This window comes from Dendroctonus ponderosae, unplaced genomic scaffold (genome assembly GCF_020466585.1).
Source record: "Dendroctonus ponderosae isolate FM_Combo_2020 unplaced genomic scaffold, Dpon_F_20191213v2 Dpon_F_20191213_11, whole genome shotgun sequence".
Taxonomy (NCBI): Eukaryota; Metazoa; Arthropoda; class Insecta; order Coleoptera; family Curculionidae; genus Dendroctonus; species Dendroctonus ponderosae.
The window spans coordinates 7,453,472-7,479,052 of record NW_026017213.1 but is presented as its reverse complement, the minus strand read 5'-3'; the positions used below and the strand labels follow the sequence as shown (position 1 = coordinate 7,479,052).

Sequence of the window (25,581 nt, the reverse complement as noted above, 5' to 3'; positions counted from 1 at the left end):
CAAATACCAACGTCGGGTGATTTTTCTTGGCTTTTTTTTTCAATAAAAAAAAGGAGTTTTATTTATTGGCATGACATTAAGGCCACATTGAATCAACCAAGCGGTCGTTACCTGCCATTACGTAGGTACATGCTGCATAATTTCCCAGTAAATCACAAGGTGTGAAAGCTTATTGGCAACTGATTAAGTCCCCAAAATGATGGGCAGATTTGGTCGAGAATCGTCCGGGTGACCGGGTGGAAATAATAGATTCTCTTTGACGGTTTACGGTTAAAAAATAATATATGGAAGTCTAAATTGGATGGGCCTTTCTCCAGCGATCCGTCATTTTTCGCCAAAGTGATTTATAAGACGCTCGAAAGGCCGATAATTATTTCGGGGTAGTCTTTCCGATATGCACCTTGTATTAAACTTCAAATTGAGATGTTTTGGGGTGATTTATTAGGCAGAAATCGATCCAATAGATTTCAAGATGAAATTCAATCGACTTTGTTCTAAGTATTGCAACGACTAAAACTGCTGCAAATTCCTACGTCACTGTGAGCTTCAATTTTTGCAATCCCCATTTTATTTCATTTAATAAACCCTTTTTTAACGATCAAAGAATAAGCGCATTTCTCGATCTCAATAGCTTTCAAAAGCCACGGCCAGTGACTTTTTTTTATTCTTCCGTAGGTCGAACTGGTTCCAATTTGGCAACTTTTCTCCAAAGCCAAAGCTAAAAAACAACATTTAACTTGAAAAATGCCAGAAACTTTGCCGGAATCTAACAATAAGCTTTTTTCAGTCGCAATGATATGAAAATCCTTTTAACTCCATTCCAAGTTTTAAGTAATGCTTTGCGAACTTTCAGCGTTTCGTCGTTCAGTTTTTAAGTGCAAATTTAAGCATTTTTCCTCAGACCAATCGGAAATGGGCGTTAATGCAAAGCAGATTTTTCAGTAGTTTTCTTGTTCCGATTCACAATGATTATTTAAATAGCCGCTAAATACTAAATAATCACTGCCAAAGCAGTTACTAAAAGAAGCATGATATACCAACCGTTCGAGCTCAATTTTCAAGCCGTCGAGATTACAAATAATGAACAAAAGCCCGCCATGTCTTTCCACTCAATTTGTAAAGCTCAAAACCAATGATGGCCGAACCAAACAAACTAATTTTTCTAACAAATCTACCGAACAATGAAGTTCAATGTTTTCGCCTGCCATTGCGTCCACATTATATCAAACAAAGGCTTTCCCGGGTTTGGGTTTCTTTTTCTCGTCCTGCATATGACAGTGATATAGTGATCATTTTTCCGCGTCAGCCCAAGAAAAATTATTGAAAAACCTGAGTGATATAATTTCCAGTTTCTTTGTTGTGTCACGCAAGCGGCGTAATTGATTTTTAACGAAAACCTCTCTGTTTTACAGGACAATTCAGTGGCTTGCTCTCAAGTCGACATTCCCATTGAGTTTGTGACTTTAGGTATATGGCCGCCAATTCTCGAGTGGACTGTCCTGACCTTTAATGAAGCAAATCCTTCTGGAAATATTAATTAGTAAATGCTTATACATATACTAACGGTGAGCCTAGAAATGACAAACTCAAGAAGTTGTTTCAAAATTGCAACATGTACATTGCAAATTAGGGCTTTAAGCCGCCTTCTTTTTAACAACGTGAGGCCTCGTTCAACTACATTAACAGCTTTAAATGCAGGTGGTCCATCAATTAATTGCCTGCCTGGCCTTAATCTTTGTTCGAAGCCTTTAGGGTCTACGTAAAATGAGTTTCAAACCCCGTTTTCACTTGGTGAATATGAAAAGAAGGTTTTTCCGTTTCGCACCTGCTGTTGTAATTTTTAACCATCATTAAAGCTTTTAGTCCGTTTCTCCCCATATTTGCACAATGCCACTTTCATGCCTGGCCAAGTTTAGAAAGGGTTTTAGTTTCAAAAATAATGTGTTGCTCTTTTTTCTTAATTACTTTTTAAAGAATAAATAGTTCAAAATAGGCGGAGGAAAGTCTGAGGATTCGGCGGATGGCCATGGCAAAATTAGAGTGGGTTGTCAAAAAGTAAAATTAACCGTGAGGGGGTTAAAAGTGATTAGCCGTCTTAAGAGTTGCGTATCAGTGTCTGTAGCGTTAATGAACTGTAACCTCATCAAAGGAATCAGCCTGGTTTGTCTCATACGAACAGTACCTACTGAAATGCTTAGTAAATGTTGCGAATGACAACGAGGAAATTGGATTTTTGATGTGATCGTGTACGTAGGCGGGCGCAGCCCCGGCGCTTTTGTTTAAGCTCAACAAAGCTCTCTTTTAATCCCTTTTGATTATTTGGATTTCTTTAGTAGTTGCATGAATATTGAGGATCTGAGGTGTCAAAATCCGCTCAAAATATCCACAGTTCTAAATTGCAACTGCTTGTTATAACTCCTATTAGGCAATTCGGGATCGTTTTATTTAGTAACACAATGCCAGCGGCTAAAAAATTTTCTTATAAATCTGATTGCAACCAGCACAGGAGTTGGTGTGCACTAGATTTGTAAACTCTAGCGACTGCTTATCGTCCTGCTTTGGACTCTGCGTCAATATTACATCTGGCGGTAGTAAAATCACATTGCCGACATCTTTATCATTGTTGGATGATGGAGGCACGACTGCTGGAAGGTACCGATTGTCTACGACTCCCGCACAGATTAGAGAAGCCATTGAAACTAAAAGCTGAAATAAAGTGAAAACTGGTACATTTCTTGCAAATCCCATTTTTATTTAAAGGAATTATTTAAACTCACCAAAATGGCACGCATTGCGAATGGGATGAGTTAAAACGCACAAGACACAGTAAAGTTGACAAACGTTGCTTTCGGTTTTATAGGCAAACATATCCTCGGATTCGGTCAAAAACATGTCAATTTTATAAGCAATTAGCAATAACATTGATATATTTCCACATTTGATGCCTACCGGTTTACATTGATTAAATGTTATGATTTGCATTTGGTTGCGTGACCTCATCCAAAGGAATCGTTAATTTAAAATGTTTAATTACCCATCTAATTATGTGATCAATCTTGATAAGCCCCGGAGGCGAATTTTCGTTAAAACACACATCCAAAGTCTTGTTAGAATTTTTTTATTATTTATAACAACTAGACTAGTTTTCACAGGGCATATTTAGTTAAAAATGTTTCAAACCTCCAAATTATGCCTTTCGGTTTAATTGCTTGGATTATTGCAGTCAGCACAGCCTCTTTGCCACTGGAAACCTGAAATTTCTGGAGCTGGAGCTGGAATTCCTACTCCTGATCCGAAAACTAAGGGTTGGACGGGTGGAACTGGGTAGACGTAGGACGTTTGGGGAGGCAGGTAGGCATTATTGAGCGGCTGGCTGTAAACCACAGCGAAGAGAAGAGCTAAAATCTGAACGCAAAGTGACTGTAAGTTTTGGGAAAAATGAAGCAAAACCATTGCTATGAACTTACCAGTACGCTTTTCATGTTTCACCTGTCTGCGAGTGCTGAACTAAGTGTGTTTGGTTTCAAAAGTTGGCGCCGGCTTTTATATGCGAAAGCCGTCAGCAGAAAAAGTATTTCCTAAGGCAGGCCAAAAGCCTCCTCGTCTCTTTTGAGTAATCAAGTAAAAATACATTAATGGCCAACCATAAATTAGCAAATCTAGTTTATGGCATTGCCTGGTCATCAGTGGTTTGCATTGATATTAGCATTTGTTTACGCAAATATGTAAAATCGGGAAGATCGATAATCAAAAACCAGATTTTTCGGATTCGGAATGCGATCTTAAGGTGGCAGCCTAGAATCCATATTAAGGCCGCCCGATTGCCAAACATCACAACTATTCATTATAACAAACTGGATATGAGCAAAAACTATAGTGAACGCTGCAAAAATTGTCCTCAAAGCAGATTTATAACGACGTAAATTGTGCCGAAAAGACCTAAGCAAGTTAATTCTTTTCCGGGAAAACCCGATTAAAATTTACCTGAAGCTTTAATGCGGTAATCCAAAAACCACTAGGATGTGCAGTGAGATTTTTTCTTGCGTCGTAGGATGAGTTAGCATTGAAACCGTTCAAATTTCGCAATTCGCATGTTAATTTCCAGTTCTAATTTTATGAATTAGATAATGCAGTGATGAAGAAAACCTTTCGAACGACACCAAGATTATGCAAGGATGACGTAATTATTTGGAAGCGTGCCTTATATGAAATAGAGTTTACCTGATCGTCATCCTGATTTAAGAATAGTCCTGTCTTGTTCGAGAAAATATTTGGCAACAGTTTGAAGATTTAACGAATTCAGAGTGTAGTTGAAATTGAGACCAATTAGTGTTGAGACATTCGAATTCACTTCATGTCAAATCCATTTGGTATAGTGGAAGAAAAAAACTCCATTAAACGCCGTGTCATCGGTTGGAATGATTCCCAAAAATAAAAATAATTTTTCAAGTGTGATGGATTGTTTTGGATCAGTAAGGACCTCCTATGACAGACTGGAAAGACAAAATTGGGAAAATTTTGCATGGTTTTAGAAAATCGCGAATTCCTCGTTTGAGTGAATAATATAATATAAAAAAGTGAATACAAACTTACTATGGAGCTTGAGACGGCCGATCGACTGGACTGAGTAGATTCAGTTCAGCTCTCTTGATTATCGAGATATTGGCAGTCTTTTGGAAACCATATTTTCGACATTTTATCGAAAATTATTATTATTATTATAGAAAATTATGAAGTATATAAAAATAAAAGTTGAACAAAACACCGTTCAAATCGCTCTCGATGAGCCCGAAATTGTATAAAGAATAACTTATTCCGATAGCAAGCTTCGCTTTCTAAAGTAAAAATGTAAAATTTGGATAAAATCAAATCATTTTCACATGTTCAATCGATCCTATACATCCTTATAAAGTGTTTGGATCAAAAATGGGGAAGAAATCGTTGGCTAATGATCATGAATGCTCAAAAAATGCTTAAAATGTGCCGAAAATGTCTATTATTTCGGATCTGAAACTTCTACCATGTTTTTCAATGAGTACGATGCATTCCTCGCGTCCGTGAGCTGAAAATGATGTAAAATTTAACACATTAAACACGCTATCCAGACATAAAGTAAAAGCGACTCTAACTTAAACGCTCAGATCTTTTGTTGCTTAATCTCATTTGTATTGCCCTTAACGTGGATAATCTTTGGAAAACAGCAACAACGAGCAAAATGTCTTGGAAACAAAGCTCGTTAAGGCCTTTTCTCCTGGGAAGACAACAGCTAAGCAGACAGGAAAGTACAGGCTAATTGTTTAATACCGTTATAGGTCGGAATTTCGATTCGATCAGATCTTGTCCTTTTTGGCTCTTGGATAGAGACAATTTAAAAACTCAATGCAACCGCTTAGAGCAAAGTGTGATATGGCTTAAAACTAGCCACGTACTTTCCTCATCCAGTTATTGTCTGTTTCAGTTCTAGTTTTTATGCATGTAATTAGTTCTTGTCACGTTCGGTTGCTTATCCTTTCACACTTTTTCATGAACACGCCAAAGGATGGGTAAACAGGTATCTTCGTTTAATTAAAAAAGTTTCCCCGATCCGTATCGTCCATTCCGTCTGCTGGATCAGCCTCCAGCTACAATGTCATTTAATCCTGCTAGGTCAGTGATTTTTATGTCACGGACTTTTCTTAAAAGTAACGTGGTATGAAAAGGTGCTCGCTATGACCACCTTAAAGCGCTATTAAACTCGAAATTGATGGCTTGTTCTGAAACCAAATTTCAAATTCAGTATTTAAACATAAAAATTGGTTTAATTAGGTTTGAAAGTGCCGTATGTGAGACGTTAACAAATCCGTTACAACATTGTTTTTATCTCTGCCTCCGTACAATTTAATACATTTCAGAAAATGCTCGTGTCCGATTTCAAGCAGGATAACACGTTTATGGACAAATCGCACTTTAAACGATTTATTATTCTGCGTGAGGTAAGACGTGAGGCATATTTCATATGACTCCTTCGTCGACGTGCCAACGAAGGCTGCGAGGTCAAGGGTGCGCAAAACACTCTGTATATTTACGACCAGCCAACGCTTCCAGACAGATCGAGATAATTCATGGAGGATGCAAAAAACCGTTAGGCAAAATGTCCATCTTTAATGTTTACTGCAGGGCAGTGGGCCTAGAATCTGCAGACTGTATTCAAACTGCTTTCAAATAAATGTGCGCCAATACACAATGAAATCTCTGATGGCCAAATGGTCTAATAACCGATAATATGTTTTAGGCAGTAGCGCATTTCTTGGCATTCGAACCGCTGGAAAGTTTCTTTGGTAATGGAAAATAGGGCGCATAATTTCCTTCGACAACTCGGCAATTTGTCAACTAATTGGAATTCGAATGCTGATGTCGTTCCATTCACTTCCATAATAGGAGGTGATAATTCTCCTCTAATTATTGACTGAAAGTTCTGTTTCGACTCGTTGGTAGTTACGACCTATTTACAGCCCGATCAACTGAATGAACTTTTAGGTGGAAAAGTCCAGAATTTATTTAAATTGAACTGACAAATAAAATCGGATTGCCGATATTTCCCGAGCGACTGTTCCGGAGTTATTTCGACTTGATAATGCTAAGCCAGTAGTCCCAATAAAGACTGTAAAAGGCACAAATTATTACTTTAATCCGAACAGCATTCAACTTCAAACGTGGAATCAAGATCTTAAAGTCCGATCACGCGTTCACTTTGTAACTGAATCGACATGTATACAACCGGATTTCGACATGAAAACCTAATAAATGCTACTGTTATAATTTCTGCATGTTCTGAAAGTCCACTTTCGTTTCGTGGATGTAAAGCCCATGTTCGACCGCCTTTTTTGCTTAATTTAGTTATATCTGCGGCCATAAGGCAAAAAACTTTTTAGCTCGCTATTAGACAGTGAAACGCCAAATTGTGTATTTACTTCAATATAAGCCCGTATGAACCGACTTGCAATCTATCTTTTCGTTGAAGAAACTACGAATCGGGTTTTAAGCATGAGATAAAAATAGATCATTTTTTAACTTTCATAGCCACCCAGAGCCTCAGTCCAACACCTTTTCTAGTGAAAATGTTTTTTTCTAAATAAGTTAATTTTTTTGGTTAAATAGAACGCAGGTGCTTGAAATGTCTCTACAATAAAAACCGAAAATGTAACGCACCTGTTTGAAGTCCCAGGCGGCATACAAGTTTATTTGCTTCTTTGATAAGTGCCAGTGTTGTTCTCGGTATGAAGATTTTGATGATGCAAACAAAGCCTACTTCAACTCTTAAAATGCCAATTAGCAATAGTGACTGGGAAAGTAGACTTTAACAAATATTCAGTAGCTCCTGATTCTTTGGATTTCTGATCATGGAAACTCGAAAAAAAATAGAATTTATTTGAAAATGTCCGTCAAACTTTATGTCTAAGCATTTGTTGCCCCAAAGGAATCCAGCATTAATTTTAACTTCAGTCAAATCGTGGCTTATTCCATGTGGTAGAATTGAATAGAAAACTTTTTCGCCACTAACGAAATGAGCAGAATCAAAAATATGAAAGGCTTGCTATGGTAACTAATAGTTGACTTCGATTTATGAATTTTTCGAGATTGGAAATGAACTGGTGATACATTTTTAAAATCTTTACACTAAAGAACGCATTTTCTCAAGGATTACAAGAACCATAACCAGATTCTAATCGAAGTCGAGATTTATCGTTTAGTGGGCCCCGTAAAACCAAGCTAATTAAGACGATGCAGCGTTGCTGTTAATTTTTATTGACGACCCCCCCATTCCCATGCCACAAAGATTTATTAGATTCGACCTAAAATCGTAAATAATAAATAATACGGCATTCGGACATTTCATAGTTAACGAATCCATTTGAAAATTGAACACTCCATATAAACGTTTCAAGATTTTTAGTTTGTTTTACCGTTGGACCAGACAAATTAACAACTTAGCGAAACAGGCCTAATAAGCGAACAAGAAAAGGGTTTATTTAATACTGGCTCCTAAAGTAGAATATTAATTCAACGAATAATTATATCTGTTTCTACTAATTGGTCGACACATTCATTTAAACGGCTTGAAATCAATAAGAAAGCTTCTTAGTGGGCTTAAAACCAGAAGCAAGACTTTGGCCCCCATATCGAGTCGAGTCTTTGATGTTGCCATCTGATTAGCATTGAGGACTGATTAATAATGGCTCGCTGCTTAATTAATTTATTTGTAACATGTAACACTGTAATTGGGCGCAGGATGTGAACTGAAGCTTAAAAAGTACTTACATTTCCGTAGTGAACAATACGAATGAACCTGATAATAAGCTTTACTAATCACGTCGTCTATGCCAAATTTTACCTCGGTATCAAGAAAATTGCGAGTTGCAGTTGCAGCACCAAATGGCTGATGAATTTCCACTCCAACCAGAATAAAGTACAATTTCTCACCCAACAAGAGAGCAGATATGTAGGTGTAAGCATAACAATGAGCCTATTTAGGATTTTTTCGCCAGGGAAACATTGTTAGTGGACTTTTTCTAAATGAGATTGTCGAGCACGTTCATTAGCATTCTTTTTTCGAGCAGCATTTCCTCATGCATTGTATTCATCGGTATCGACAAAGGTCGCAGGTCGACAATGCATCCTGATTAATGAAGGTGCTTGTCATGCAAGATGCATCTATTGTTCGGATACCTAATTAATTATCTATTGGACATAAGAAATGGGCAAACAATGAATTTGGCTTTGATTGCAGATTTCATACCTGATCGAGTATAAAATGTTTTTTTTTTAAACTCCTGTCCCCGTTCCTTAAAGGAAAGGGCGCAGTTGCAAAAAAATATTCATTTTGAGTCTAATCTTTACTACGCTGGAAAATTTCCAAATTTTCGGAGATTTTTATAAAACTTTCAGCATCTTTAGAACCAACTCCTGTCTACAGATGGTGAAACATTGAAGTCGCTACTTGCTTTACTCGGGAAGACACGAATTTTTAAATCAAAGGGCTTAGTTGCAACAAATATTCATGTTGAGACCAATCTTTACTTAGCTGGAAATTTTCCAAATTCTCGGAAATTCTGATAAAACATTCGGCATCTTTAGAACAAAGTTTTGTCTAAAGATGTTGAAATTTTTAACTCGGTATACACGTTATTATAAAAGATGGCAATTTTTAAAGGAGAGAACGCAGCTGCAAAAAACATGCATTTTGAGACGAATCTTTACTAAGTTGGAAAATTTCTAAATTCCCGGATATTTTGCTCAAACTTTCAGTATCTTTAGAGCCCAGTCTTGTCTAAAGATGGTGAAGCCTTGAAGTCGCTACTTGCTTTAGTTGGGAAGACGCGAATTTTAAATCCAAAATTTGGTTGAGACATTCGCGAAAAGTGCAAAAAGAACGAACGACTCTACCGTCCAAGAGAGAGCAGCTTGAGAGCCATCCAGCTAATACCGAAATCTATATTATGTGTAGTGAGACTTAGTTCTAATAGCAACAACATTGTCTGCAGTTCGATCGCATCGAATTGCCCGAAAACGAAATGCGTCGAAACAAGGACAGTTTCTAAATAACTCCGAAAGCAGGAAAAATTGTAAAAACCACGGAAATGTGGTTATTTGATGTACGGACTTGCTTGTTCTCCAATTTTTGGCCTTTGCCAATGTGGCCCCCAAGAGGTTAGGCATACATCTTCGACTCGAAACTCTGTTTGACTTTCTAACTGCTCCAAAAACCCACTTAAACAGACATGTTTCTAGTTTTTTAATTTCCAACACAGCATATCCAAACTCCAAAGAATCCTGCACAAATACAGGCGAACGAACGAAAAGTCCGTTCGAGCATTCACTCGAGCGGAAGATTATAATAACGACAGTTTCAGTGAGAAGTGTCAATTTATTAAAACGACGAAAAGCTGCTAAATGGACCTTAAGGTCTCTTTTGCTGACATTAGTTTCAGAAGAGGATGCAATTTTTTTGCGCACCGTGAAAAATCTGTTTAAGCTGAAATATCTCACTCGACATCACTCGGTTTCTTATTCCGAAGTGAACAGAGGTTTGAAACCCGCCTAAAAAAAAGCCGTTTGATATCAGTGGAGAGGTTATTGCATCAAAAGCTCTCAAACATGATAAGTATGTTGAATAAGTAGAGTCAGGTCAGTTCAGATTAACAAAGCCGCTTAAGGGCGACACAAATTGACTTCAGAAAAGGAAAAGTTCAATTACAACCACGCTTACAAAGCCAACTCGACGGGAAACCTGTGTTTAAACCAGTCGAGAATCGGGTAAAAGCTGCAACAATCTCACTTCGCACTTTTTAGTGCTTCGTTTAATTGTGCTGTAAAAACTTGCACAATTGAAGAATCGAAAAGACGCAGTTGGCACGACTAATGAAACCATTCGCAGCAATAAATTTGGTATCTTATGACATGAATTGACATTGCTGGGATGTGCAGACTGCAGGAATCTGCCCTGTTAAGCATCGAAGTGCAAAAATCGCATTAAGACTCGAAACATCAAGTACCCAAAGAAAATAAATACGAGAAAAAAAAAACAAATAAAATCGAAGAATACAGCAATACAATTTGACAGCAAGCTGACTAGCCATGTAAATCAATCCTGCTCTGGCTGACTGATGGAATCGATTTGGGTAATATACAATATAATTGTCAGCCAAAGATCGCATTCTAATGCCCGAGCGATAGGTCATCTGCAGGATATTAATTATTAGATGCCACTGGTTGGGTCCATTGATTTACATCAGTATTAAGCTATTTTAATTATGATCAGATAGTAATTCGGATGTCGTCTCATTACCATATCGGGATTTTTATTTTTTATGTGCTCGAACAATCGGAGACATTCTCCAACTAAGAATCATTTGGAGAAGACTTTTGATTTTAACTGAAATCCTTCCAAAAAAACCGATGAATACAAACACACATTTTTGTTGAGAATCAGATGGAATCAAAATAGAATTGTCCTATTTAAGGAAAAAAAGCAAAAACATTAATTACAAGAACAAAGAAATATCAACCGGGGTGGAAAGACAGCCGTCTGAAAAGAGCAGCGCAAAGAAAACAGAGATCGTAGCCATAATGAAGATTGCGCCTCGCTTTTTGTTTACTTTGCAATTAACGAGAAAAAAGTCGACAAAAAGAATAATTGATTGCCCATCTGTGACCATTTCATTTATTTTCGCGACAGATTCGGCCTGTTGTTTCGGAAGGTTGCGTTAAGGGCTCGTTTGTTCCATTTTCAGCCAATCGGGAGACAAGTTAATTGAACAATAATCAAACTCAATGCTCTGTTGCCAAAATGTTTTTTTTCTCAGCCAAAGTCCGCACACTCCAGCGGTTCTTTTCGTTAGCGAAAACCACAAATAGGTGGACACCTTTTATGGGGCCGAGGGCGCGTCTCGGAATATTAGGTCTTTGTCCTGGCGTATGGCTGAAAGGTGATTAATTCCCCCATCTTGGACATTAAATGTTCATTATGCCGAAATTTTTTCTGTTTGGCTTTCAATTAACTGAGTAAAACCCCATCAAAGCCCTTTAGTTCCAACTCGGCTTACCGATAGAGACAGAATCATTAAATAAACATTTTCGCTCCGAGCGGCCAGTTTGTCCACATTCGGGCAATATGAGGTCATTTCGAATGGTCAAAGCCCTAAGTTTGGACGATTTATCCTACGAGTTTCGGACACTAAGTCCTTTTGCTAATTTCGTTTTCGAACCGCTGATGACCGTGTAGGAATCCCCATTTAGTGAAAGTTAACTAATGGACGTTGGGCTGAAAAGTTGAAGCACAAGTTCTAGATTAATTTTTTTATAGGAATTTATCAAAAGTAGAGGCTGAAGTGGTTCCGGCCAGATTGGCCAGGCGCCAATAGATGTCGCAACAAGCATGAACTAAGCTTTTATAATTACTTTATAATAGTGAGTTCGCAATGTTCAAGATACAGTGGCGAACACAACAAGCATTTGAATTAAAATATTCTGATGCAATATGCAATGCGACCAGCTACTTCTGGCTTTCTTTAAGCAAAACATTTTATACTATCAATCCGGAGCTTTAAAACCTACCAGATTGATCCCTATCATTACCAAGCGTTCATAATGAAGCCGACGCGGACGGCTTATAAAAATACCTTTTTTCCAACCGAACGCATAACAAGATTAAATACATCGATACCAATTCGGTCCAGGCGCGTTTTGCATTGGGGTGGCCGTTGATCCCTTTCTGTCCCTTTTCTGCAGCCATGGCCAGTCACCCATGTCTTATTGGCGGAATGGTAAAAGAAGCCGAGATGGTTTGTTTGTTTCTTACATTTGTTTGGATTTGGCTCGGAAATATGGATTTGTTGTTCAGTCTTTTGCGGGGCTACAGAGCGTAAAATTCGATTTTTTCGGTAGTATCTGATGGCGGTGAAATATTCCCCAAATACACGTAGAAAGGAACCTCATGAATAGTAGAAAATAGTCAGCAAATCGATAAGAAGACGAAACTGTGTTGTTAGCATTCAACCGGCTCAAACCACTTTCTTAGAGAAAATGGGCCCTGCATCAATAGATTTTCAGTGAATGAAGATTTTTGATGAAAAAGAGTTTTAGTAGAAGATTTTTGGCGAATTTTTGTAGAGCCTCAATACTCTGTGGACGAATAAGAATATTGCCAGTTAGTCGCCAAATCGCTCATCTAGAAAAACGTACTCAACCATTAAGGGCTATGCGAACATATTTAACGTAATCCTTCGGCCCTTTCTGGGGAATTCCATTTGAAAAATTATTTTGGCAAGATTATCGGAGTTTTATTTACGGTAGATATCAGCTGAAGGCAGTTTCAATAACGGACCGACACCTTTTTTTTAATAAAATTGTGCAGGCCGGCCACAATATTAGTTCTGCCCGATTTAACTCGAACGGTCGAGGGAAAATCCCCGAAAACCCACCTTCCATAGGGTGGATTTTCCATTGATTTAAGAAAGAACAAAGTGCGAAAAAAAACGAGGCAACTATTTTTTTCAAAAAATGTTACTCCAGGGAGGCTTATGTGCTTCAGTTTTGCTGCACCCAGTATTAACGGCGTTTGCTGAGATAATTGAAATTAAAATTGGCTACAGATTTACAAGAATTACTCCGGAAATCAATTTGGAATGTAATTGTTATCTCATGCGTTGTAATGGATTTGTGACGTCGAGGGTTAGCATTATGGTTTTGCGGAAATCTTTTGTTCTAACAAGTTTCATCACGATTGCGCTGCTGATGAATTTAAGAGGATTTACTAGTTACCGAGACTAAGAACGAACAAAACGAGCAAATTACAGCGGAATGAGCTTAAGACAATACAAAGCAATTTTCGTTTTGCCGTTGGAGTGGTTAATTTATTTTGTCTTTTATTTTTATTGTTCTAAAAGCTTGTCTGTAGACGGCTCGTAGTTATCGAGAAGATCCGTATCATGTGTGTAAAGCCGAAATGTGTACTTTTATAAGTTTACAGATCAGTGAAGTGGACTTCGTTCCAATTTGCCCTAGCAATAACTAACGAAGCTTTCCGATTGTTTCACTGCTTCGGGGCAGAAGGCGGAATTTTTCAAGCCAAAACACACACATGCAACGTTTTCTTTTTGTGCAGCCAAAGCTCCCGGGCTGAAAGGGATTTTCTGAAAAAAGCACACCCGACCAAATTAATTCGGGCCCTGTATACGGACGGTGCGCTCTTCAAATGCCTTTTTGTCGTTGCACGTACATGAAAAGGAAAATATTTAAGGTGGAAAATTTAATTCCGCAGACTAAAACACCGCTCGGTTTGTTGTTAATGGATTTATTTGCTATTCTTCATTGGCGACACCGTAGAGTGGAAGGTAAAAGAAATTTTCGATTTAAAATCCATTAGGAATTGGCGTCTCACAGGGCGTAAACATGGATGGAATTCCAACAAGGACCCAACAAAAAGATGCTTTTTTCACTACTTTGTCTACGGAACTATAGAAATTAAATTAATTAAATATGAACAAAACTGTCACATTTTTTGGTGCTAATAAAACTTGAATGGACTCGACTTCGCATCCAATGGATCGATTGTTCATGGATGTAAATGTCAGGATCATAGCCGGAGTTCCAGCCAGTCCGAAAATCGCTTGTTGTGAAATCCGACATGTTTTAAACGCGTTCAGTTAGTTGGAAATATCGAGATAACTGAAATTACCCGCTTTGATGGCACGTGATTGATAATTAATTCAAGAGTCCTCTATTTTATTCACGATTCGTTCAAGTGGGTATTTTCCATTGTTCGATAATAAATATGCATTTTTAAATCAATGTGATTTTCGTTCAACACATTCATTGGTCGGAATTTTTCTTTCGACCCCCGAAATTTGCCGTATCGGAATTAGAACGTAATGAGGTAATTTGCATTCATGGAAGCTATGAAAACGTAATGCAAATGTATCGCTTTGGCATATTTAGACATAAAAAATCCGAATTTCATTTGATAATTTTCTTCAATTTTGAGAATTTTTCTTCCATGACGGCCTGGACAAACTTTTTCGTCTTCCTCCTGTAGCTCAAAGAGGAAATGTTTCTTCAATCAACCAAATTTGATTTGTCATGTAACTTTACCATATCTAACAACCTTGGTTGGTCCCTTGAATTTGAGACACCCTGTATCAATTAGTACTATATTCAAATAAACTAGACGTTAATATCTACAACTCTTGTATTTAACATTTTTCTCTAAATTTGAAATTATATGCAGCAACGGGGTGGCCAAAGTTCAATCCATAAACCTGAACCTACATTTTTGTATTAATGATGTTATTTTCGCCACATTTCGCTCTGAATGAAGCAAATACCCCGTATAACGTTCACGCGCCTAAAGCCAGATTATTCGAAATTGTTAATTTGAGTAATGTTTGCCAAAAACGATTGGTACCTATATGAAATTGTGTATGTTTTTCAAAAATTATTGTAACTGCACACGTGTTATTTGTTCAGTCGACTCTCGAAAACTGCATAGTTTTGAAAATCGAGCGAAATAATTGGAAATTTTAAACTAACCGACTAAGCTAACAAAGATAAATGACTCCTATCTTTTCTGTTTAACCATTTAATTTCACCAGCCAATTTATGTAGTTTTAACTTGCGTTAGAGCAGCAGATTATAAGCGTTTCTGCTCTATTCGAGTCGGTTAAATTGTACGAATATTTGGTATTTCGTTTACATTAGAATGCCCTTATTTTAGCTTGAAGACATTCGAATTTTCAAACTGTGAACAGTGTAACGTGCAAAGAGTGCAAGATAAATCGCTGAAAGCGATCTTTAACATTCTAATAGTTTATTTATACTGTGCATATGCGGAGAAGAGAAAGAATATAAATTGCATTCGTCCAACATTTAAGGGAAACGGCGCAATTCCGGTGAACTCACTCAGTGGCAGGCAATCATATTTTCCGCAAATGCGAAATGATTTTTCACGAAACCGGAATGCCAGTTTCTTTGCCCTCTTTTCGAATGTTTTATGGATTTTTGCCTCGGTGATAAAGTTGCGCTAGTGAAACTCCCAAAATTAACAGTGCTGTAAAAAGACTCGCGTTTCTTCAAGGAAAAAAGGTTTTCTTAGCGAAAATGTCCCGAGTTGAAAACTGACAGAAAAACAAATTTTACCAACTTTACATACCTGACTTTAGTATAATACAGTCAAGTAAAAATTGCATTCAAACCCAGTAATTCGTTCACACGCCTGCCGTATTATTACATCAAACTCATAACAATTCAGGCTGGCTCTCGCAGAACGAATTATTGTACGTAATTCCTGCTGCCAGTGCCTTTCGGCGACTTTACAGAGAAAACTTGCAGGAACATGACTGCAAACAACAGTTACGTGAAAAGCTTTCGGGTTCATGGCGATGTTTTACTTTTTTGAACTGTCCGGCCATCTACCAGGCCCATGTGTAAGTTTCAGAAAACTTTATTTAATCGTATCTACATTTTTTAGAGCTAGATAAGAGCGGAAACGCTTCTTTACACTATTTGATAATCTCGCCACCACTAATGTTGAAGTTGTTCCCATCCAGGGAATCAAGTCAGGAATGTTTTCTTGCTCCCCAACTTTAACTCGCTCTCTTTGGCTTTTAAATCCATTTTGATGTAAAAGTTGTACGACACCCTGCGCACTTCTGACAGTATTTTCTGCCTTGCTTGATCTTGCGATTATTTTTCTGTACCCCCGTATGTTAATAGCGCCTTGAGAAGGATAAAGCACGTACGCAACTCTCAAGAGAGGGTCAAATGGCCGGTCACGTTCAACGGTCAGCTGACCGGCGGTCATTCCAGCTGCTGCAGGCTGCAGTCAAATGTCAAAATGCTTATTTAATGGGACTTAGCGCTCATTCAACGTCCCTGGTGCAATTCGAAAATAATCATCAGCCACAAAGCCCACTTAAAGCTATATACCGAGCGAATTTGCGGATGTGGGTCAAGCACTTAAGTCGGCAACTTATTCCACTGCACGCTCTTTATCTCCATTTTGGAAAACGAGCCAATATCTATTCCCGTCCGCACTTTAACTTCAAAATTGAAAGAAACTTTTGGTCGGCGAGAAAGTTAATTTTTCAAAGGGATGTGCAAATTGGACCTGTTCTGTTTGCATAATCATCCGGGGAATGAGGGTTTGTTTTCGTACGGGCGCGTTTTATGGGTTTGGGATCGAAAAAGTGCCAAAATAACTGAGAATATGCGATTTATTTTAACATAAATCGACCACAAGTGTGTCTCTGGCTGCGCTTGTCTGCAAATGTTGTAAGACATTATAAAAGTTACTTTTTCCAAGCGAAGTTTATAGAAGCACTGCTGAATTTATGTCGACTGACGATAATTTTCCTAATTTCATAGACAACAAAAAACTGAATTTCTACTACATGAAACACGCAGATCTAAAACTTCTTGAAGTCAAGACTTTTTTAAGAAAAGTGACCGAGTAGTATACGTATATACTATAGTTTTGATGACAAAACGATACATTTTTTTAATCTAATTACAATTGAACTAAGTTCTACATTATTGCTAAACGCTCTCTGAAGAATGCATGGGGATAGACAAAAGAAATTCCCTACTGGCGACCATAACTTGCACTCAAGATCAATATTTTCGCCGTGAATCTCCTTAACGCATTGGTCGGTATTCATTTGAATTTCCCCAAGCGAGCATCATCCCATATGGAGCGAACGGTTTTCGGTTGGCGAATGCCAAGGAAAACTTAATATCACGTGCGAATTGTGGAAACTAAATAAGATTTTAATGGTCTTTCAATGTCGCACCCTTCGCACGTATGGTGAAATTTTCCTCAACATGATGATAACCGAAGCTAAAGCTCACCCTCCGCAAATAGAATGAAAATGTGCGGTAGAGTGAAGGCACAATACGTGCTAGACATTTTTAGCGATGTGAATGCATATTCCGTTCACTTTTCGGTGGCTCGGAGCTTGTCTAAATGGAAAACGCCATTTATAGTTTTAGTTCTTGATTGAGAAGTGATGAAGTGAAATTAGTTATTGGTTGAATCGATAAAGGTTGAGGATATTAACCACTTCAAGGGTAATTTCTGCATTTATGATGTCGATTTTGCGATATATGGGTGTTCTCGATCTAACAACACGTAGAAACACGTTGCAAGAACTACGATTGTCGTTGTTCGAAGATGCGAGTGGGTGGACAGTACAGGCTTAGTGGGCTTAGATACAGACTCGGATGCTCATACGAATAAATCATCAGGAGTTCAGTCGTTTTGTCCGCCCAGTGTAAATGTCCAAGTCTCATCGCGAAAATCATCATTAAAATCAACAACATTTAGACTTTGTTTCCAAATCTGCACACGCCATCTTGGACATAAATCCCTATGCGGCCACGTTTAACGGTTTTCAGCATTGCGATTGTTGCATACACCTTCCCGATAAGTCATTTTCAATTTGTCTTCATGTATGAATTATCATTATGCGAATCGTTATGTGAAGATTCTCTGGCCCGATAAGACACGAGGAAAATTATATGGCTAAAATATCCAGCATTCGTTTATACGCGTTTTACTAGGGGGCTTTCCAAGAACTTGAGCGCTTTTATACTCACATTGTTTCGACGTTTTTCAAAATATTTTTACATTATTTCGTTTCTGAGCTCATTTTCATCTTAAGTTTCATCCTGTAGTCTTCGCATTCAGTCATAGCGTCCCATAAATATTTTTATTGTATATGCCAGTAACATGATAAATTGATGGGCGGTCGAAATTTATTACGTGTAATTATTATCTTGTGCGATTTTTATCATCGGCTTTCTCGTCTCGCCTGCAATAAAATATGCACAAGAAGTGAATATTAATTTTTGGGGCGGATTTGCGGCCTAGAGCAAACGAACGCATCTGCTCAATGTAGTTGCCATTCTAGAGACTGTTTTTGAGGCCAAACCTATCAGAAGAAAATCAATAATAAATCATCGACTAGGCAATGATTGGAATTAGAAACAAGCCTAAGTTTGCCAAATTTAAACTAATTTCCACGATTTTCATCTTATCGATATTGGCCAATAATTACAGGGAAACGCCATCCGGTTCACTCAAATGTAGGTTTTGCGATTTACCCGAATAGGGTCAAAGTTGATCCCGACACCTTGATAAGGATCGGGATTAACCTTCGGGACATTTCAGCTCGAAAGTAAGACGAAGGTCCATCTTATCGAGCTTTCATTTGAATGACTCGAAATCTGCCCATCGAATTGATATATAATGAAAGATAATTAGTTTTGATTGCACCTGGTCCGACAACGAAGTACTCTTGAGAGTCCACTAAAAGGATTCTCTCAACTCCAATATGACTAAACTCAATCAAACGTAGCCTCTAATGGAGGAGAAATGCTGAAATTGAAATAAAATTAATTAAACAAGTGGGAAAATGAAAACAATAAATTATTCATGACGCAAACATAATACATGTCTGAATAGTTTGAAATTTTGAGAGCTGTTGACACAAATTAGCTCCGTCGGATAAAGCGCTAAATAAATGATATTTGATTAATTTCGGGCAATTGCAGTGCAGGAATTTTCAACTGAAAATAGTATCCACTCAATGTGTCTGCTTCGGACGATATAGCGGCCCTAATTTATACAAGCCTCAAGCAAACGGCCCAAATGGGGCTTAAAGGGTTAAGCCACAACTTATTCAGCCTCCTTAAATTCGACCGAAAAACAGACTCATCAGACTTCGTGTCAGGTGATTAATTGAGACCCCTATTTATTGTGGGCACCTTTGAGCAACGGTCTGAATCCAATCTCGTTTATTTAGTGTTTAGTGCATTTTTTTCACTTACAAACTTTGTTTGAGCTGTCTAGACGGTCTCTTTGCAGTGTACACAACTTTTCGATTAAAATTCTTGCATTATAGAATAATTGTCCATTGGCTTCAAATGGGGTTCTTTGGGCAACGTACCTACTACAAATTGTCGCCAGATTGATCGTAAATAATTACAAATTGAATGCGGAATATCTATATCTACGTGACCAACTAATTTTGCCTGGGGAATTCGCATGAACTTCGAGGTGGCAGTATTACACATTACATATTCATTGGAATTCGGAATTGGTGGTTTGAAAGCCAATTAGATCACGAATTATTGGATTTATTATTCATGTCGATCGAGGGTTTCACTGGTAATCAAGATCTCGACTGAAAAATAGCGGGTTTCATTTTCTGAAGCTCTTTCTAAGCAATCTTTTAACCAACAATCGAAATTTTGCTTACTGGAAGTTCTAAACGTGTTTATGAGATTGTTTCATTCTATTTTAGAAAATGAAATTTGCATAAAATGCAGAAATTTATGTGGATAAAAGGTAAAATCCACTTCCCTGTTTCCAATTAGCGCGCATTTAGTGAAATTGGCCGCAACATTTAATACATACAGATTAACTTCGGATTTATCTTTGAGCATTGATCACCGCAAATTAACATCGACTATTTGCTCAATTCCTGTTTGGCAACTTCTTTGTTTATATGACAAAAAACGCCTTGTCCATCTTTTCCTCGCTGTTAATTAGCACTTAAACGTACCTGAAAATTTCAAATTAAACCTGATTAAGCGCAATTAGGCGGCAGCATGGCTCTTAGCCAGATTCCTGGTGATTACTAGCCAGGGATGGGGTCGCCAATATCAAAGAACTATAGACAGTTTAGTGGACGAATTTCCAGTTTGCAAACGTGAATTCTGCCTGAACGATTTAGGGTGTAAGACTTTCCGGTCAGCGACCATCCGTTTCCCACTTTCGCAATAATTGATTTCGATAATTCTCAATGCAAATTACGTGTTCATTATTATGCGGAATATCCGGTTTAATGGCAATGCTGAACACAGAAATTATCGGATTTCCATTGTCGATAAATTAGTGGAAAAACTGGATAATGGCTCTCTGCAACGGAATAATGGATGAAAGCAATGGTGTTCAAGTTTTTTGGACAATGCCCTGTCAGCATGTGTGCTCGTATGGTTGTATAGGTACTTACTAGCAGATAAGCCCAATCAGCCGAAAGTTTCACTTTGAAAAATTAATATTTAAGCTACCGTTAAAATATTCGCATTCAAGATGAAAGCAGTCAGCAGATTTGTTTACCATTTAAAGAGCGGTAAAATATGACCCAGGAATCCTATTTGATGGTCTTCATGTAAATGGCTTCGTTTTATGGTTAAATTAGCATTAGGAAGGATTAGTTTTAATGATGCGAGGCGCTGTGGCTTAGGAAAGTTTGAATGCATATAAACTCAGTTAAAGCATTCGGTAAACAACATCCGATTTTTCTTCAAAATTACTAACAGTACGTGCAAATCAGCTACCGAGCTGAGCGATGAGATGCTGGAAGTGGCCAAGCGATGCGAGCGATTCTGTTCGCGAGAGTGCATATAGAATGCGATTTTTTATGGCAGTCTTGACGAATTAGATTTTGTAGCGGTGGAGTGCGTTGGAGTAGGGTGTATCGACAACACTGTACTTATATTTTCTCGACCCTGCTTGACAATGAGTTTTGATTAGCCCCGTCGAGTGTCGAGAATGGATGTAATCCTTTTTTCATGTAAAGACTGTTGAACAGCCAGTGGCATCTCTGTGTTAATACCTGAAGCGACTTACATTTTTTCGTAAACAAATAGTTTCAAGAGACGAAAACTATAAAGTGTGTTCATTAGAATGTGGCCAGATGGCGACAGTGTAAGAGATGTGAGTGACAGGTGTGAGATGGCGCTTAGTGTCCTCTCTCAAATTAGCTCCCACTTAACTAACCTACGAAGAGTATCGCCCAAAGTGCAAATAATTATAAACAATGAACTATTTTTAAGAAACCTTTGCAAATATATACAACGTCCAGCTATTGAGTAACTTGAAACAAAAGCGTGCGTGCGCCTTGTATTGCAACACACAAATTATGCCAGTTTAACAGAAGAAGTTGAGTGGTTTGGTGTGGCACAAAGGAACTGGAACCAGCAGTTAAAATGCAGCAGATCCTCCTTTGGGTTCTGCCCTGTTTGGTTAATGTACTGGCCTACAAGCCTGTGATCCTCATGCATGGAATCCTCACAGGATTCCATAGCATGGAGTTGATCAAAAATCGCATCCAGGAGGTAAGTGTCCAGTTTTACAACCGCTCAAAACCATCCGGGAATATGGTTTGGTAGAAACACCCGGGAACGTTGATCTACAATATCGAAAAGTTTGGAGGCTGGTCCAGTTTGGATAATTTGAACTACCAAGTGGCGCAACTTAGTAGGGACTTGAATAACTTCACTCAAATCCATCCTGGAGGAGTTAATGTGTTAGGTTGAGGGCATTGCTTGTGGTTGAAGTCGCTTAGGGACTGACTGTTAATTTCCAGGCTATTCCCAAGGCGCTCTACTGGCCAGAACCGTCCTGCAAGCAAACCCCAATCATACCGTACACAATTTCATCTCACTAAGCGGCCCACAAGCTGGCCAATATGGAAGTAAGACCACAGTTGATTACTGGTTATTTAACCAATCAATCCAGCTGAAGCACTGACAGTCATCCTGATTTTTCAGCCCAGTTTTTGCACCTGTATTTCCCGGGGTTAGCTTTAGAAACAGCATATGAACTGTTTTATTCTAGAGTGGGCCAGCACACATCTGTAGGGAATTACTGGAATGATCCCTATCATGAACAGTTGTATCTGGAGTTCTCGCAGTTTTTGCCCTACGTGAACAATGAGCTCAGTTGCAATAGGAGTGAACAGTTCAAAGCTGCCATCACCAAGTTGAAGAATCTGGTGTTGATTGGTGGGCCCGATGATAATGTAATCACCCCTTGGCAATCTAGGTATTTTTTCATTTCCAGTCCGTCCAATTAGGTGAACCAATCTCCTCCTTGTCCGCCTAATTGAACTGACAAAACTTTAACTCATTAATGATCATCTTTCTTCTGCTTGGTGGTCGGAGGTTAAAACAGGACTTGATTGCAATGAGAAGTTTTGGATAGCCTTTAAATCTATAAATTGTTCTAGTCAATTTGGTTACTACAATTCCAATGGAACAGTGGTAGACTTTCTGGAACGGGACATTTACAAGGACGACAAAATCGGACTTAAAACGCTCAACCAGAACAAAAAGCTGCACATTATTACCGTGCCGGGAGTGAATCACTTCCAGTGGCACATCAACATGTCCATAGTGGACAATCACATTTTACCATACTTGGATTAACGATCCAAATGGAATGTGGAAGTAATGGAGAGAAAGAAACATGAACAAACAATAATTCATAGTTTACAAATATATATGTTTTGAGATCTAATGTGTTTCTCTTCCCAATTTCATCAATGTTAACATACTTACAAACAATTAATTTAGCGGAAAAAAAAGTGACTACTCCGCCAAAAGGAGCACCTTACACATAGTAATGGGGCTTTTTGATAACGATTCCAAATTCCGCCAGGGCTGGAGTGAGGTCTTCCATAGTCAAACAGTATTTCTTATCTTTAACCCCTTTTGCAGTCTGAAAATAACACAAAAAAATACTTGGAAGTCCGGAACGATGCCCTGGAACAGCCCTTACCTTAGAATTACTCGCATGTGTGGTGTTCGAGTTGGACGTCCTCATTTTACAATGTTGCAGGGCATCATTTGCTACATCCGATATGAACTTCTGAGCCGCAATTGAAATTAGCCTGAGCAGTCGCGGATCTTTGGGCTCAAAACCTGAGGCGCGTATATAGTGGGCGGTAACAGCATCGGGAATCTGAAAAAAAAAACCTTTACTTGACTTTGCTCGGTGGTGTTTTTTTGCTTGAAGTTGACACCCGAGGCGAAGCCGGGGGCATTATGCACGCAGTGGCGGGCCTTCGACTTTTGTCTCGCGTACCTTATCCTATTTTTCTTGATCGTCGGTAGAAACTAGCCGGGAAAAGTATAAGATTTTGAAAATGTCCAAGCTGTCATAGTGCGTGGACGCAATTTGAGACCTTCCATCATACCGATCTTGCACGTGCGAAAATCAAGCCCCCAAAAGAGGGGCAAAAGGATGGCAAATCTGGAGAACTTACCGTCGGGGTGTAATCTTCCAATTGGAGTAAAAAGTCGCTCAGAGGCTGCCCAAGAGTGATGGGCGATTCATCCTCCATGGGTTCGTCTTTGCATTGACTACTCATATCGAACTCAGAAATATTTTCCGGTGGCCAAGTGTTTTCCAACAGATAACTTATAACCTCCAATACATATTTGACACAAATGGCATTGACTTGACGTTTTGTTAAAGTCAAACCTCGTTCGATCGAAAGCTGAGTTGCCAGTTTTCAGACTTCAAACATTTTCCTTTGTTGGAAAATTGACAACTGTCCCCAATTGTTGTGTAACAACAGTGTGAAAAAGTTTGGTTAAGTTGCGTGGAGACAGGGGGCCCGAGAATAGAGCAGCTTTGGAGTTAATAAAGTAAAGTGCGGTAAATAATGGCAGCCACCGTAAGACGCGGACCGCTGGTGCTCCTTAAGAAATATTGGAACGAGCAACCCGAATTAGTCGGGAGTGGGGCAATGGGGATACTGGGTAAGCAGATAATCAGCAACTTTTAGGGATCACCGGTCAATTTCCAAAGTATATTAAACCTAATGAAGTTGTCATTGACAGGATTGGGACTACTAATCTGGGGGGGCTTCAAATACTATGAAAAAGATGGGAATAATCGACGATACAGGGGGCATTATATCGTCCTTCGGCACGATGACCCAGCGGTGCAAAAGCTAAAGATCAGTTGCGATGTTACTTCGAGGTCTTAAAGTCAGGAACACAGTGAATTGTAGTAGTTTCTATTCGATAGTGTTTATATGTACATTTTGGTAAATAAAACTGTCTATTCGTTAAAACAATCAGGCGCTTAAACGAGGACAATGTTTTATAAAAGTAAAAGTGCAGCTTTACTTAAGTTAGACTATATTTTGATTGTTGATGGTGAACTGTCTGCGACCTCATTTATTCATCCTCCCTAAAAAATTTGATAAATCAACGTTGAAGTCAAAGTTGAAGAAACAGTGACAAATCTTAGTACTGGAAATGTTCAGCTCACATTTATGTACATTATAAAACCTATATTCTATAAAAATAAAGACCTTAAGCTCAAGAAACCATTAAATATGTAGTATAAAGAACGTAAGTCCATTTTTAGAAATCTCAGTTCAAATTGGCTCATCTGGCAGCATTTTTTGAAATTCATAACAATGGACCTGGCTTACCAGCTACAGTCTAAATCACATGTCTTGGATAGATAAATGTCTTTTACGAGAGTTTCCGGCAAAGAAAAACGACCGAATTGACCATTTGAAAATAAAGAAAAAATTTAACGTGCGTTAACACCACGAGAAAAAAGGACTTTTGTCTTGGAAGCGTTGCGTGAAGCTGAAAAATCGATGAGGATGAGCCTGCGATCTGCAAAAAAAATAATCTATTAAGAGTGCTTGCTTTTGCCAAAGCAAACAATCATGGACTTGTACCGAGCCTATTAAGGCTTGTGGAGAATATCCAAAACAAGCCACCATTACGTTACCTTTCCACAACAACGGCTGGCATTTGCACCAGCTGAACTGGCGATTTTCCATCTTTGAGCGCCTGAGTCAAGTTCAAAATCTGACCGCGCATCACCGACATTTGCCTTTCGTACAGGGTGCGATCGAAACCCTTATCCTGCTTGAACAAATGATGCAAATCTTCGCACAAATCCTGCAACAATACGTTAGAGTCCGGTCACTTTGGTTACATTGATAACTTTTTTTACTTGTTCTTAGATTTATTTTAAGGGGCATTTATTAATAATATTTTTTTAATTTCTTCAAAATATTTTATTTTCCAGTTACTCTTTCTTCGAAATGCTCAATTTTCTCAATCAATCAATAAACGAACGAAGAATAAGCGAAAGTTTATAACAGATTATTTGGTAATCTCGTCACCTCCAAACGATGCCAAAACGAATTCTCTGGCTCGAATGGTTCTTGAGAAACTTCGAAAAAAGCAGCGTCATGTTCAAGTGGATTTTGCAACTCAAAAAAA

General features: G+C 38.4%; 4 protein-coding genes and 1 long non-coding RNA gene across 5 annotated transcripts in view; 2 read left to right on the top strand and 3 right to left on the bottom strand.

Annotated features, from left to right (window-relative positions):
* Nucleotides 1–2,421: 2,421 nt before the first annotated feature.
* On the bottom strand, nucleotides 2,422–3,575 carry LOC109533151. Its single transcript, XR_002171493.2, has 3 exons — nucleotides 3,468–3,575; nucleotides 2,778–3,405; nucleotides 2,422–2,706 (listed from the first exon to the last, which is right to left on the bottom strand). It is a non-coding gene; the product is annotated as an uncharacterized LOC109533151 (long non-coding RNA).
* A 17,674-nt stretch (nucleotides 3,576–21,249) lies between these two features.
* Nucleotides 21,250–22,836, top strand: LOC109533118 (lysosomal thioesterase PPT2 homolog). The gene is made up of 5 exons (XM_019898355.2): nucleotides 21,250–21,657; nucleotides 21,712–21,853; nucleotides 21,909–22,016; nucleotides 22,093–22,366; nucleotides 22,551–22,836. Exons 1-5 carry the CDS (start codon nucleotides 21,529–21,531, stop codon nucleotides 22,747–22,749), a joined length of 852 nt encoding a protein of 283 aa, XP_019753914.1. The 5' UTR covers nucleotides 21,250–21,528; the 3' UTR covers nucleotides 22,750–22,836.
* LOC109533121 (transcription initiation factor TFIID subunit 10) lies at nucleotides 22,805–23,801 on the bottom strand. Its single transcript, XM_019898359.2, has 3 exons — nucleotides 23,589–23,801; nucleotides 23,102–23,284; nucleotides 22,805–23,041 (listed from the first exon to the last, which is right to left on the bottom strand). The coding sequence occupies exons 1-3, from the start codon at nucleotides 23,691–23,693 to the stop codon at nucleotides 22,934–22,936; spliced, it is 396 nt and encodes a 131-aa protein (XP_019753918.2). The 5' UTR covers nucleotides 23,694–23,801; the 3' UTR covers nucleotides 22,805–22,933.
* Nucleotides 23,802–23,878: 77 nt separating this feature from the next.
* Nucleotides 23,879–24,407, top strand: LOC109533122. The gene is made up of 2 exons (XM_019898360.2): nucleotides 23,879–24,087; nucleotides 24,169–24,407. Exons 1-2 carry the CDS (start codon nucleotides 23,991–23,993, stop codon nucleotides 24,315–24,317), a joined length of 246 nt encoding a protein of 81 aa, XP_019753919.1. The 5' UTR covers nucleotides 23,879–23,990; the 3' UTR covers nucleotides 24,318–24,407.
* The window catches only part of LOC109533116 (phosphatidylinositol 4-kinase type 2-alpha), a 3,697-nt gene continuing 2,447 nt past the window's right edge, over nucleotides 24,332–25,581 (bottom strand). Inside the window, exons 7-8 of the mRNA XM_019898354.2 lie at nucleotides 25,082–25,254; nucleotides 24,332–24,963 (exon numbers count right to left, since the gene is read on the bottom strand). Of these exons, the coding sequence (XP_019753913.1) occupies nucleotides 24,885–24,963; nucleotides 25,082–25,254 (252 nt within the window). The 3' untranslated portion in view covers nucleotides 24,332–24,884. The remainder of the gene's footprint in view (nucleotides 24,964–25,081; nucleotides 25,255–25,581) is intronic.